The following is a 15,617-nucleotide window of genomic DNA, read 5'->3' on the forward strand; positions in this document are numbered from 1 at the left end:
TTTGCCCTTAAATGCATCAATGATATTCATCTCACCTACTCCTTGTGAATTGAATATTTAATAAATCCCCCCCATAATTTTCTTTTGAATTTACCAGTGAGTGTTATAGTAATGACTCCTGGTTTGATCTCTATCACAAGGAGACCAAACTTTTCAATGCTTACACAATCACATTTAAAGATCACTATCAGCTCAACATCAGCTTTCCGCTTTCTAGAGAAAAAAATACTTCTTTGCTGAGCCTTCCTTTTTCCCGCATCATCTGTGCACATCATTTTTGCACCTTCTTTAATTCCACCAAATCCTTCATGTAATGTGTAATATAGAACACAAATGTTATGCAGAAATAGGTTATGATCATAGTCAAATCCCAGAATGAAATATGGCTTGATAATTTTTTTGAAAATCCAAATATGATACACAAGGCTGCAGATTTGGTTTTAACAAAACAACTGCAGTTTATTGCACAAAATTGAAATAAACTAAACCAAACCAAGTAACTAATCAAAACAAAATCCCATCTACTCCCAAGTTTCATCTCTTCAAAGTTATAAAAAATCCAGAGAAGATTTTGTTCCCGGTCCAATCTGAAGGTCTGACTTAACTGCTTTTTCTAAGTTCCTGGCCTGTGACTTGTGAAGTCTTTTTCCTGGAATTGTCGCACAACCATAACTTGAGATTTTCCCAATGTTTAAATAACCAATACAGATTGCTCACCAAACAGTACTAGTTTGGAAGTTTCACAAACTGAACTCTTTCACTGAGATACTTTATTTCTTTAAGAGTTGTGAACAATGTCTTTTTGTCAGAGAGACTATACCTGCATCTGAACCCAGTCAGGTCTCCGAACTGAATCCAAAAGCTTTTGGATTACGTTTAACAAAAAAGATCATAGGTTCTGCTAAAGTGAATGGATTAGTGTTTTTTTTTTCTCTCCTATCATAACACTGCACAGTATAAACAAACTTCCGTTAATGCTTCTGGAGGCTTTGCAGTAACCTGTTATCTGAAATATAAAACCAATAAAACTGTATTAAAATAATTTACAATTATGGTTTCAGAAGGACTGACCCAGTTAATTTTAAAATATTTTTCACACAAATACACCAATATCCATATTCTCTTGGTTGAAACTTTAAAAAATTAGATATTGCCTACATAAATCACTCACCTTTCATCACAATGTGAATGCAGTTTGCTGGAAGGGCAAAAAGGATAATTTCACCAAAGACTATACTGTCAACATGAGGTGGAGAAGGGAGATAATGTTAGAGACTATGAGAAAAAAAAACTATAAATAATTTTAAAAAAGACAAAATAAAGGCCTAATACTCAGACCCAATGGGAGCCATTAAACTAGTGTCCAGGCAGAGACCAAACTATTCAGTGGTCCACAAAATGAAAATCAAGGTTTATTAACTTCCCATCCTCAATTCCTATGGCCTGGCATTTTTCCATGAACCCACTCTGAAATCTACATGTACAAATGTCAATTATATTTTGGATCGAAGCAGGCTTCAGCTGGATACTTAAAGAAACCTTTTTGGCAATCAGCTAAGAATGTCAAATAGATAAGTGTGTCTTTAGGTCAACGCAGTTGGGAGATAGAGAGAGAGAAGACTGGAGTAGTAAAGGATTGGAGCCAGCAATGAAGATTTCCCTGTGTGGTCCAGACAAATAGGGGATCCACAATGGATTTCTTTCACAGATCTTGTGTAAAGATTACAGTCAGGTCTCATTGACTTAATTGGAACTTGATCCACAAAATTAAAGTTAAAAATCATACAACACCAGGTTATAGTCCAGCAGGTTTTTTTAAAAGTACAAACTTTGGAGTGCTGCTCTTTCATCAGGTAGCTACCTGACGAAGGAGCAGCACTCTGAAAGCTCGTACTTTCAAATAAACCTATTGGAATATAACCTGGTGTTGTGATTTTTAACTTTGTGCACCCCAGTCCAACACCAGCATCTTCACATCATGGCTACAAAATTAAAGTGAGACTCCATTGCTTTCAGTATAGTGGTCCTTTCCACCTCTCTGAAAGAATAGGTCACAATTGCATCCTGAGGGATGACATCAAGTTAATCATGGTATGTTGCTCCAGTCTTTTGAACTGCCCCCCGACAGGGTTAAAAATCATTTCTTGAGGCACAGGAAAAGAGTAATAGAAAATGGAAAAAGATTTTTTAACTTTGGTGTGAATAATTTTAAAGGAGATCAATTAGCCATTCTCCAGTAAACATCACTGTGGTAACATTGTTAATTCTGAGCTTTTGTCCCACATCCTCTTCATAGGATGGAATTTTCTCCCGTTTTCTCAGTTCATCTTTTAAGATAAAATCTCACACAACATGTTGCGGATAGCTCACCCAATTTGGTGAGCAGAGATACTGGCAATAGTATTTAAAACCTCCCTCATTTAAAGTGTTCATATAGTGTCACGTTGTGTATTTCATAGCTTAGTTGGTATGGTCGACAAATATTTAAATGATGAACAGGAAAAACACTTTGGTCCAGCCAACTGATTCACCCAGTTACAATATTTTACCTATATCTCAAGATGACAGTCAAAACGGTGGTGCTAGAAAAGCACAGCTAATCAGGCAGCATCCGAGGAGCAGGAGAGTCGACGTTTCGACTATAAGCTCTTCATCTGGAATCAACACATTCCTGATGAAGAGCTTATGCTCGAAACATCGACTGTCCTGCTCCTTAGATGCTGCCTGACTGCCTGTGCTTTTCCAGCACCACACGTTTTGAATCTGATTTCCAGCGTCTGCAGTCCTCACTTTCTCTCAAGATGACAGCCTCTACACTCTCCAAAAATCATACGATCTCCTGGGGAAGGGAAATTTGGAGAAGAAAATCTTAGGAAATTTCTCACCAACCCTATACAAAAACAAAATTAAACCAGGAGTTTATTTTGGTTCCAATAATTCTATTACATGACCATCTAATATAAGAGATTATCTCTGCCCTAACAAGGGCAGATTTAAAAGGTTCTCCTTAAAACGACACGTGAATCGATTGATGTCACAGCATTCCTGATTGTTATGGACGAATGAGCCTCCCTGTTTCTGGCAGATGTTTGTCCCTTACTAGAATAGCAGTGTCATATGGGGGAGGAATGAACTGCAAGAGTTATGTTTCTATTTTGATTGTACTACTGCCCTTTCACACAGAAGAAAGTATGAAATGTATTTGTGAAACCGTGACTGTGATGGTAGTAAGTGATGCAGTACCGTTGAAGTCAATCACTTAATTAATTGGATATTTCAAGTTGTTTGGTAATACTTAATGTTAAGTAAACAAGAATTTTTACATTTTTAAAAGGGCTGTCTCGTTGTATTACTAGGTAAAAGACAAAGATTACGAGGATTCAGTGAAACTTTTCTATGTAATTGAAAAAAATGTTACAACACTGAAGAAAAACACAGAAAGCTTTATAAAAAATATGGAGGTAACTCAGTATAATCTGTTATACCTTTTAACTCTCTTCTATTCTTGTAAAACTGTTCTTATTTGTTGAATTTTTGATACTTCTATTCCCTTATAATATAGAGATTGCATTTTATTTTGTCTTCCCTTTTATTGCTTTGCTACTTGAATTTTTATTTATGCCTATTTACTTTCCCATTTTTTAATATTAATTTTTCATTCCCTTTTGATTTATCACTGTGTTCTTTCATTATGTATGACCTTTGTACGTTTAGAGATAAGCATATGTGCGTCAGAGGAATTCATTACACACCTGAAGAATTCAGGCACTGCCCCAGTTGCCCAAGAGTTTTAGATAATTGGGTCCTGTTACTTGTGCAGCTAATCTTACTTTACCCATCAACCCTCTCTTCATTATGTTGGTGTATAAGAATAAATATGGTGGGCTGACTGTGTCCAACAAGTCAATATGATGCATTTAGTGTGTGGGAGAAGAGAGTTAACATGTTTTCTGGTTTTCTGTGCTAGTTTACTTCTAATTTTCAACCTAGATTGGTAGTTAGCAGCCACATGAAACAGAAAGTCAAACATGTTGATGGATAGGTTGTGTACTGACTAGGAGAGACTTACAAGTCCTCAACTGACCTTTTATGACACATGTAAATTTGTCCCTAATGTCACCAATCCAAAGCTTTAAATAAACTTGAAAGTGGTTTAGCACCCATAGATGCAGTGGGCAGAACAACTGTCATGTAGAGCTGCATTTATGAAGCAAATTGTCAACTATTGGCAAACAACTTCACTGTTCTGTGGATACTTTGGGAGAGTTGAAGGCGAAGGGAGTAAATTCTGAAAAACGTCTGACGTGGAGCCTAATGGCAGATGAATATTTAAATATATCATCTTTTAGGCAAATCTTCACACTAAAACAATGCTTGGAGCTTCTTGATGCCTTTTGGCCTCACCTGGAATGGTCAAGAGGTGATATCCCTGATATTTGGAAATCCAGGGACTCCATAAACTTCTCCCAAGCTGGTACCTTGAACTTTCGGTTTGACTGCAGAACATCAACACAACACAGTCGTTATTGGTTACAGTGATAAGCCCAACTTGATTAGTGTTGAGAACAGGTGTTGTTGGTTGTCTTGAGAGTGGGAAGGACAATTAGATCACACTGATCAGCCACTGCTCATTCCAAGTAGGGAGCCCCTGTCTAGAAAGGTGCTGACTCTTCATGGTCCATCTGCTCCATTGGGTGCTTGAGACCTCAGAGTAAAAACTTGATGCATTCCCTTGATCAGGAAAACAAATGAAATGAATGAAAGAAGATGTCAACTCCTCAATTGACAAGTTGGAACATCAAGACTGTGTGCATGAGACTGACTGATCATTCATGACGAGAGATATCAGATCAAGAAAATTCTGAATGCATGAAGAGCTGCTTGGGGGAAAGTCCACCAGACTATTAGGTAGTCTGTTAATAAGTACTTTTTACAAATCTGCCAGGGTATGCAGATGTCAAGGATGTGTATGACAGATCAAAAAGGCAACTGACCCATCAGCAAATAAAACATTTTCGTTGAAAATAAAGAAGGCTAAGTTATCATTTGAACACCTCAAGCAAGGGAAACAGGCTCTCATGCAGCATCTGCACAGTTTCCTTGTCTCTGCTAGAGAGAGGGAGCGTTGTTCCAGGAAATGCGTAATGCAAAGTAAATTACCATGTATAAGAACAAGGGTGACTTCAGAAACTGCATCAACTATCAAGTCATTTTTCTGGTAAGCATTATGGGGAAGTATTTGCCTATTTTGACCTTGTCCGAATACCGATTTTGGCTGAACCCATCCATCCTGAATTCTAGTGTTATTTCAGAACTGGAAATCTGCAACTGACATGATATTCTCAATCTAACAGCTGTAAGGAAAATGACATTAACAAAGAAGATCACTACATGTCGTCTTTATCACTTTTGTTAAAGAAGTTCACTCTTCATACAGAAGTCCTTATTTTGACCGACCCTGTAACTACAACATTTTTGTGGCTGGTCCAGTTCAGTTTTATGTCAATGGCAACCCCAGAATGTTTCCCAATGGAGAATTCAGCAATGATAATATCATTGAACGTCAAGGTGAGATGGTTCGAGTCATTTGTGATGGAAATGATCATTACCTGGCACTTGTGCAGCACAAATGTTACTTGCCACTTATTAGCCTGAACCTGAATGTTGTCCAGGTCTTGAGCCTGTTCAGCATCTGAACAATCACAGAGGTTAGTGAACATTGCGTAATCATCAGTAAAAATACCTGCTTTAACTTTATGTTGGTAAAAAGATGATTGATAAAACAGCTGAAGAGTTGGGTCCAGGACGTTGACCTAGGAAACTCTTGCAGTGGTATCAGATCTGAGATGATTGACTTTCAAGAATCATAGTCGTCTTCAATTGTACCAAATATAAATCTAACCATTGAGAATTTTCCCTCTGACTCCCATTGATTACACTTTTATTGGGGCTTCTTGATGCCATGCTGCTTTGATGTCAGGGGCAGTCAGTCTTGCCTCATATATAGAGTTCAGCTATTATGTCCATGTTTGGACCAAAGCTGTAATGAAGTGAGGAAGTGACTGATCCTGGTAGTATCCAAACTGAGTATTGATGAGCAGATTATTGTTAAACAGATGCTGCTTGATGGCACAGTTGTCAAACTCTTTCATCGCTTTGCTAAAGATTGTAACTGGCAAAACTGTCAAGGAACTGTCCAAAAAATGTGTGAATGTAACAAACAAAAACAGTGTTAGGTATCTGAGTTTCGGTTGGCAGAAGCCGTTCGCAAACTTGAGTTGCATGACTGATTTCCCTAACTACCATTTTCAAAATGGGATGCCTAAGAAGTGAGCATTTTACTGGAAAGTCTAAACTGCTGAAAGAGTGGAAATGCCTACTGGGGGATAATTCTTACCAAAGTTGACCACCTTGACACAGACACTTTTCCTCACCTTAAACCCCAAACTCAAGCCTACCATTGTAGTGTGGGAAAAATCAGTCTGCAACAAAGAAATGTTAGAATTCAGAAGATGAACACAATATTCATTATAGAAAAAAAAGACTTGCACATACACCAGAACCGACAAATTTAAGTGAGAGATGAAAAATATCAACAATTTTCAATATTCTTTGGGTACTTATTCATAAATACTGCTAGGATACTTACTTATTTAATATAGTTTTATTTCATTATTATAACTTTGTTAGACCAATGAAGCACAGCTACTGGATAGATATTTGGAGCCTTTACACATTTAAAATAAATAGTGTATTACTTAAATATATTAATTATGTGCATAATTTTCCACCAATAATTTCAGGGTTTTATGGGTTTTTTGCCTTCTATTAGATATTCTCTTTGTTTAACCAAATATTTTTGTGAATAATATAGAATGGAACATTTATCTAGAAGTTATAAATCATTCTATTGTAAAGAACTTATTCTAAATAGAAAATATAATTACAAAATCCTACATATATCTGAAGTAATTGTGTATTCTGTAACTCTATTATCATAATTACAAATTTAGAAGTCTCTCTTGACATATGATAGACAGTCTCAACTAAAATGTTCTATTGCTGTGGTGGCCTTTACAAAATGAATATTCACCATTTGATGCCAACAGTCTGAAATTTGTTTCAGCCTTGGAAAACTAATTCTGTTTTTCACTTTCTTTCATGTGCTTATGTATATATATGGGGTTTGGGTTGGGGGAGGCAACAGGGTAACTTTCAGAAAAAAATATTTAGATGTGATACTTATAAGAATAATGAACCTACGTTATTTAATGTATCTTTCCATGCCACACATACCGCAACTGCTGGATTATATAACTCCAAAGGAAATCTTGAAAAATGTACTGTCAATATTGATTTTTGTCAAGGAGACAGTTATCAGGAATGGGGGAATTACAAATACTCTGATCCTGCCTCTACTTTGAGGGAACCCACCTGGCCTATTTACATTGTCAATGAAGTGGGCATGGACAACAGATAAGCCCAGCACCTCTGCATTCAGACTCAAACTTGTGGTGCACAGATGGGAAGGCCAGCTGATTAGAAGGCTCACCTATGTTTACTGGGACATTGGCCCAGTTGTAATGATCACTGTGTGGTCCTCCATCATTCATCCTCATGCCTCTCATATATTTCGGACCCTCTCAAATCTCCACAGCCCCCGTCCATAGCTGTTCACATTCCCCATGCAGTTTCCATTTTTCCAATACAATATTTTTTATTATCTATTATGTTCAGAATCAATGGAGCCATTAGCAAGTCTTTGTAAGTCGCCTGAAATTGACAGCATAAGCGGGGGTGTTAAGAAGTTCTTCTGAAAAGAACTGCTCATTTTACAATCTCGTAAAAATGTCAAGCGCATGTCGCAATTTGTAGTGTCATTGACAGAAAGTTTTAATCCACTTCACATCTCTTAATCTTATGTAAATAAGCATACAGACGTTGTAAAAGCTCTTCAAGGAAAGAACAGGTTATTACAAAGTAATGTAGATGTCAGCTAAATTAATCTAGCTATCCCCATGCTCATTCAAACATTCATAATGAGGACATCTGGCAAAACAGATGTTTGACTATCAGTTTTAACTGTTTCCGAAGGCCTAGTTATGAATTTTGGGTCAAATTTCAAGGTTGTCTAATGAATTCAGCATTTGAAGCAATGCTGGCACAGCTTGCAGGACAGTACTCATTTTGTTTGATTAAAATTTTAATTACTATATACTAACCCGATCTTTTCAACAAAGGTTTATCTAGTTTGGCTGTTTATTTAAACAACATTAAGAGGTGTGAAGTGGATGGAAGCATTTTGTAACTGATATTATGAATAGCTATGTGTGATTTACAGCTTTATGAAAAGTAAGAATAGCAACTTTTCTCAAAAGAAATAGCCTTTTGGCTTTTTTACTTTAATATTGACTTAGAACTACAGTCACCCTGGTTCATGACTTCTCCACGGTTTGAAAAACCGTATCTCTGAACAAACTCCATCAAAACTGTCTAGGGACATGGTGGACAAGAATGTTGAAATGACCACTGCCACAATGAAGCTAGCAAGAATGGGAACATTGCATGCTGGCTTACTACCTTACCCCTGTGCTGGCACACATTTCTAGAGACAGAAATGAAGTCAAGAACTGCAGAACTGTGTTTCACACACTATTTATAAAGGCCTCCTGATCTTTTCAAGCTCCACAATAATCTAGGCTTAGCCAGGTTAGTAACTTTCTCTATTATTCTAATATAAATTCATCTGCATTAAGCGTATGCATTCTTAGATACTCAGCCAGTTAATTGACACTATCATGCATAAAATAGAGTCTAAAGACTGATACAAGGATCACTTGAGTGAAGTATTTACATTTAAAAAGCAATCATTCATCACTTAACTTTATCTAGAGTCAGGCTAAGAACTGTGATAACAAAGGAACTTTAAAATTGAAATATGGCAAATGTGTATCATCAGGTCACATACAGGCTCAGAGGTATTGCTTTTAACAAAGGCTATTGAGTTCATTGAAGGATTGATTCTTTTTTTACTCATGGCACTGGTTTTAACCTTTCATTTTTGGTCTCGCTCTATCAAACATATCTTCACCCTAAGTTAAAGGAAGAAATCTATTTGAGCCCTATATCCAATTTCTAGAAAACCAAAATTAAATTTAGTATTTCAAGGTGAAGAAACAGTTACTGCACAAATAATGGCTGGCCTCAGATATATTTAGCACACTTTCTAAAGCTGACATGATATATTTGCCAAGTATACTAATGTCAAAGAATCATGCATCCATTATACACTGACATGCAGTTACATCTGGCATTGTTCCACCTTTTAATTGTATTGTCTTTAATTTTGGCTCAGCATTTTCAAAACGTACGGTCCTACCATTATGTACCCAATTTGGTGGATGAACATACTACAATCTGCTATCAAGAATTTATACAGATACTTCATCAGATGATAATTCCTGAATTTGTAAGTAATGGCAGTGTATTGACATACATTTAGTAAGCATTAGAGATTTAATTTTACATGTGGTTTATATTAAATGTTTTTGTTTCAAACAGAAACGAAGATTGAAATCAATAATTTATGAACCGCTGTGTGCCCTCTCAAATTTGTTCAGTAGCCCACAGCAACTGGTTAAAAAACATAATGATAAATTCTTAGATTATGAAAAAATTCAAGAGAAAATAAAGGAAGAAGGTAATGCGTCTTATGAAGAGAAGGCTGCTATAGAGACGTACAAAGCACTGCATTCTTTATTACTTATTGAGCTCCCTAAATTTAACAGCATTGTACTACAGCTACAATCACAGATTCTTCAAGCAGTTATGACCATTCATCGTGACTTGGCCAACAATGTGCTTCAATTCATCACCCAGCATCTGCATGAGGTAATATTTCAACTTGCATTGTCACTTGAATTAGAGGGATTCATTGATGAATTTAATAACAATTTTGTATTTTTCCTATCTGGTTACTAGGTACAAATCTAGCCTAGCTTTGTGGAAAATATTAGCTCTTCTGTAAAGTTGCTTTTATCTGAAAGGGTTGCAGATCACTAAAAGTGCACCAGTTTCCCTCCATTAGCTCCAACACACTCCAACAAACATTTCCATGCTCAAGGAAGCAACAGCACACTAGGCCATGAAATTAACATTTATAAATGTGTCATCACATTACCAGAATTGGTTGCAGAAGATTAAGCAGGGAAGGATTGTGTTACGTAGCTGAGCCCAGTATCATCAGCACCTGGTTTACAAATGGAATCTCTAAAGCACAGGGATTTCTCTCAGAGACAAAAAATAATTTGACAACAGAAAATTGTCTGAAGAGGAAAGGATTTTGTACAATTTTGGTGGAGATTACAGCATAAATTGGCATCAGTGTGACAATTATTATAAAGTTATGAAATGAATAGTTTATTCAGAAAGGACATAAGAGACATAATGTATAAAAGGGTAGGTCACACTGAGGCCAAGTTGAGTTTGTGCTTTGTGCACAGAAGAGAGAAGCTTTTTGTTACATCTACTCGATAGCCAAGTGTACAGGAGAGGAGGAAGAAGAGTGGAAGAGCAGTAATAAAGGGATTCTTTAGTTCAGGAAACACTCAGGCATTTCTGTGGTGTTCAACATGATAGCATGTTGCCTTCCTGCTGCTAGGATCTACATTATCACAGAGCATCTACAGGACCTTCTTCTGGGAGAAGGGGATCAGCTTGAGGTTATGGTACAGATTGCTACTACTGACAGGTAAGAATGGTTGTGCAATCAGAATTTGTGGAACTAGGCGGAAGATTAACAAGCAGGACATCAAGTATAGTAATCTTTGGGTTATCCCCAGTGCCATGGGCATGTCTGTACAGAAGTATAAAGGTAAGACAAATGAATGTCTTGCTGGAGATATGATGCAGGAGGAAGGGCATTGCATTCCTGGAACACTGGGACTAGCTGTAAGGGAAATGGCACTTGTACACTCCTGATGAGTTGCAGTGGAAGGAAGTTGTGACCAAGTTCCTTGTGAAGCATTTGATAGTGCTGTTGGGGAGAGTTTAAACTAACTGAACCCGGAGAGAAGGCTGAGAATGTGGGTCAACTAACTCCACAGGAGGCTGGTAAAGCATGACCAAGTCACCTGTTTGCCTTGGAGAGAAGGCTGAGGGGAGATTTGATAGAAATGATGTGCTGAGCTCTGTAATGACCAAACCAAATATCATGTGAATACGTGCTGATATTTCAAGAGAGAGCACTTCTTGATCTGTAAGCCTCTTATAAGCAATATAAACTTGTTGAACCATCATGAGAAAAATTGAATTTTTAAACTTGTTAAAATTATCTGGTCTGTTAAAATTATCTGGTTTGCTTGCATCACATTCCACTAAATAATGAGCAAACTTAATTTTCAGTTAAGTAACTATTTTGACATGATAAAGCCACATTTAAAAATATCCGATAAGCTATTTAAATAGAACTATTAAGATGGCAGAATGTTAAAATATTTAAAGGGAAAGGAAGTGTTGGATCTTAACGGTTAGACTTGTTCACTGGAAAGATGGCTGTTCATGAGCTGGAGGTCCGTAATTTCAAGGAGTGACTATTCCAGTGGCTGTTTAATTGAGCCATGATATGGACAACTCATTTCCAGACTTCCTGGTCATTTAAAATGGGCAGGCATAATTTTAAGGTTCACTATTGAAAAAGGGGATCAGAAACAGAACCATTGTGAAGAAAAAGTACCAGCTACATGCAGCGTGGAAACTCTCAAGGGAAGGCTGCTCCATGATTCCTTGACACGTTACTGCATATCATACTTTAAGAGGCATTTTTCTGAGTGGCCTGGGGAAAGAAGCTTAGCACTAAGACCAAGCTGGCACATCTGAAATGGTAGTATTTGAGGAGTGTGATGCTTCACTTCTGGATACACTGCTGGAACAGTTTCAATGACCTTGACAGACTGGAAAGGTGAGTGTCGTCTCACATTGAAATGCCAATACCCACATTCTAGCTTTCCCAGCATTCTGCTCAGCACGAAGTCTGCTTCCTGTTAGCAATGACAGAATTTGCCCCTGCACTGATGTAGGCAGGGCAGTCTTTGGTGGCCTGTGATCCAAAAGCCAGAGGGTGTTGGCCACACTTGAGAAAGCAGAACTTGGAAATGAGCAGCTAGCTTCAAGTTTGACTGAATCTACAGGGGGAGCATATAGGGATAAAAAGAAAAGGAAGAGAAAGGATTTGTAGTTACTCAAGGATAATTACTTGGGTGTTTGACACTGATAAATTGTCAATTTTACATTCCATGCTTATGCATTGTAAACTTTGGGCAGCATTTATTGACCTTGTGGAAGTAAGAAGATGGTAAAACAGGGTGAGCCTGTGTGAGGTCAACTAACCTATAGTATCATGCCACCAATCAAAGTTACCAGATGCAAGAGGGAAGACAGATCACTGATATATTGATGACAGCAGTTAAGTTTGTTCAACAGCCAGATGGCTTCTTTCAACAGCCCATCTTTTTCTGAACTACAAACAACCCATGGAATGCATTGAAGGTCAGAGTCTCATCTATTCAAACATGGCATGATCTTAGCAAGCAGCAGAGTTGTGGTGGGAGAAGTCAGTTATACTGTAAAGCTGTCTGAGGGTTGCACTTTCAAAAGAGATGTTATCAATTGAGAATCAGGAGAGGTTATTAAAGTATCCAGTACACAAAAAAAGGATAATGAGTTTAGAAAAGGTTAGGAATCAAACTTCAAACACACTGGATAAATGAATAATAAGGAGAAGAGGGACTGTCAATACAGGACTGAAGGTGTTGTATCTGAATGTGTGCAGTATATGAAATAAGGTAAATGAGCTTGTGGCGCAGATGAAAATTGACAGGTATGATGTGGTGGGCATCACAGAGACGTGGCTGCAAGGGGGATCAGGATAGAGAGCTAAATATCCTAGAATATACATCCTTTCAAAAAGACAGGCATTTGGGCAAAGGGTGTGGGGCTGCTTTGTTTGTAAAAAAAAATGAAATTAAATCAATAGCAAGAAATGAAGTACGGTCAGATGATGTAGAATCTGTGTGGTAGACTTGAGGAACTGCAAACTATGATGGGAGTTGTCTACAAGCTTCCAAACAGTAGTCAAGATTTGGGGCATAAAATGCATCAAGAGATAGAAAATGCGTGTTAGAAAGGGAAGGTTGCAGTGGTCATGGGGGTTTCAATATGCATGTGGATTGGGAAAACTAGGTTGGTAATGGATCACGAGAAAAGGAATTTGTGAAATGTCTAAAAGATGGCTTTTTAGAACAGCTTGTAATGGAGCCCACTAGGGATCAGGCAATTCTGGACTTTGTGTTGTCCAGTGAGGCAGACTTGATGAGGACGCTTAAGGTGAAGGACCCCTCAGGAGGCTGTGAACATAATATAATAGAATTTACTTTGCAATTTTGAGAAGGAGATGGTGGAATAAGATGTATCGCTACTACAGTTGAATAAAGGCAACTACAGAAGCATGAAGGAGGAGCTGACCAGAATTAACTGAGAGAGGAGCCGAGCAGGAAAGACAGTGGAATAGCAATGGCAGGAGTTTCTGGGAGTAATCTGGGAGATTCAGAAAAGTCCCGAGGAGATAAAGAGAGGATGAGGCAACTATGGCTAGCCAAGGAAGTCAGGGACAGCATAAAAGCAAAAGATAAAGCATATAATGTGGCAAAGAGCAGTGGGAAGCCAGAGAATTGAGAAGCTTACAAAGACTACCAGAGAACAATGAAGAAAGAAATCAGGAGGGAAAAGATTAAATATGAGGGTAAGCTATCTGGTAATATTAGGAAAGATTGTAAGAGTATTTTTAGATATATAAAGGACAAAAGAGAGGCAAATGTGGACATTGGGCTGCTGGAAAATGATGCTGGAGAGGTAGTAATGGCGAACAAAGAAGTGGGGCTGAGGAACTGAATAAGTACTTTGAGTCAGTCTTCATGGTGGAAGACAAGAGTAATATGCCAAAAATTTAAAAGAGTAGGGGGGCAGAGATGAGTACGGTGGCCATCACCAAGGAGAAGGTGCTAGAAAAACTGCAAGGTCTGTAAGTAGATAAATCACCTGGACCAGATGGGCTACATCCTAGAGTAATAAAAGAGATAACTGAAGAGATAGTGGAGGCTTCAGTAGTGACCTTTCAAGTATTGCTGGAGTCATGGAGGGCCCCAGAGGACTGGAATATTGCTAATGTAACCCCCTGTTTAAGAAGTGAATAAGGCAAAAGACAGGAAATTGTAGGTTGATTAGCCTGACCTCAGAGGCTGGTAAGACTTTGGAGTCCATTGTGAAGGATGAGATTTATGAATACTTGCAAGAGCATGGTAAAGTAGGGCAAAGTCAGCATGGTTTCACCAAAGGGATGCCATGCCTGACAAATCTGATGGAGTTCTTTCAGGTGGTAACAAGCAGGTTAGACCAAGGAAAGCCAATGGATGTTATCTATCTGGTCTTCCAGAAGGCTTTTGACAAGGTGATGCACAGGAGGATGCTGAGTAAGATACAGGCTCATGGTGTTGGAGACAAGGTGCTAGCATGGATAGGAGATTGGTTGTCTGACAGAAGGCAGAAAGTGGGGATAAAAGGGTCCTTCTTGGGACAGAAGTCTGTGGTCTTCCACTAGTGGCGTTCTACAAGCGTTGGTGTTGGGATCACAACTCTTCACGAAAAATTAATGTTTTGAATGAAGAAACTGAGGGCAATCTGGCTAAGTTTGCAGATGATACAAAGATAGGGGGAGAGGCAGTTAGTATTGAGGAGGTAGAGAGGCTGCAGAAGGATTTGGACAGGTTAGGAGAACGGGGAAAGAAGTGGCAGATGAAATACAATGTGGGAAAGTGTGAGGTCATCCACTTTGGTAGGAAGAATAGAGGCACATAGACCATTTTCTAAATGGAGAAAAAATTTAGAAATCTGAAATGCAGAGGAACTTGGGAGTCCTCGTCCAGGTTTCCCTTCAGGTAAACTTGCAGGTTGAGTCAGTAGTTAGGAAAGCAAATACAATGTTGTAATTCATCTCGAGAGGACTAGAATATAAAAGCAGGGATGTACTTCTGAAGCTTTATAAGTCACTGGTCAGACCACATTTAGAGTGTTGTGAGCAATTTTCTGCCCTTTATCTCAGGTAAGATGTATTGGCTCTGGAGTGGGTCCAGAGGACATTCACAAGAATGATCCCAGGAATGAAAGCCTTAACATGAAGAACGTTGGAGCACTCTGGGATTGTACTTGATAGAATTTAGTAGGATAAGGGGAATCTGATTGAAACTTACAGAATACTGAACTGCCTGGACAGAGTGGACGTTGGGAAGATGTTTCCATTGGCAGGAGAGATGAGGGCACAGTCTTAAGAGTAAAGGGAAGACCCTCTAGAACAGATAGATGAGGAGGAACAGCTTCAGCCAGGGAGTGGTGAATCTATGGAATTTATTGCCGCAGAAGGCTATGGAGGCCAGGGCATTGAGTATACAGTGGAAACTCAATTGTCCGAATGAGATGGGCGGGCACTATTTCATTCAGATAATCGCTTATTTGGAAAATCCCCTGGGGCTCGGAGTTTTAAAGTCTGCTCCTTGTTCAGGAGACTA

General features: G+C 38.3%; 1 protein-coding gene across 9 annotated transcripts in view; it reads left to right on the plus strand.

Moving 5' to 3' along the window:
- The window catches only part of arhgef37 (Rho guanine nucleotide exchange factor (GEF) 37), a 231,892-nt gene that overhangs the window by 176,976 nt on the left and 39,299 nt on the right, over window positions 1-15,617 (plus strand). For 8 of the 9 annotated variants that reach the window (XM_043703767.1, XM_043703768.1, XM_043703769.1 and 5 more), the window contains 3 exons: window positions 3,357-3,461; window positions 9,356-9,469; window positions 9,562-9,891. In XM_043703767.1, coding sequence (XP_043559702.1) covers window positions 3,357-3,461; window positions 9,356-9,469; window positions 9,562-9,891 — 549 coding nt within the window. The remainder of the gene's footprint in view (window positions 1-3,356; window positions 3,462-9,355; window positions 9,470-9,561; window positions 9,892-15,617) is intronic. The other variant, XM_043703773.1, reaches the window with a different exon arrangement.

This window comes from Chiloscyllium plagiosum, chromosome 14 (assembly GCF_004010195.1).
Source record: "Chiloscyllium plagiosum isolate BGI_BamShark_2017 chromosome 14, ASM401019v2, whole genome shotgun sequence".
Classification (NCBI taxonomy): domain Eukaryota; kingdom Metazoa; phylum Chordata; class Chondrichthyes; order Orectolobiformes; family Hemiscylliidae; genus Chiloscyllium; species Chiloscyllium plagiosum.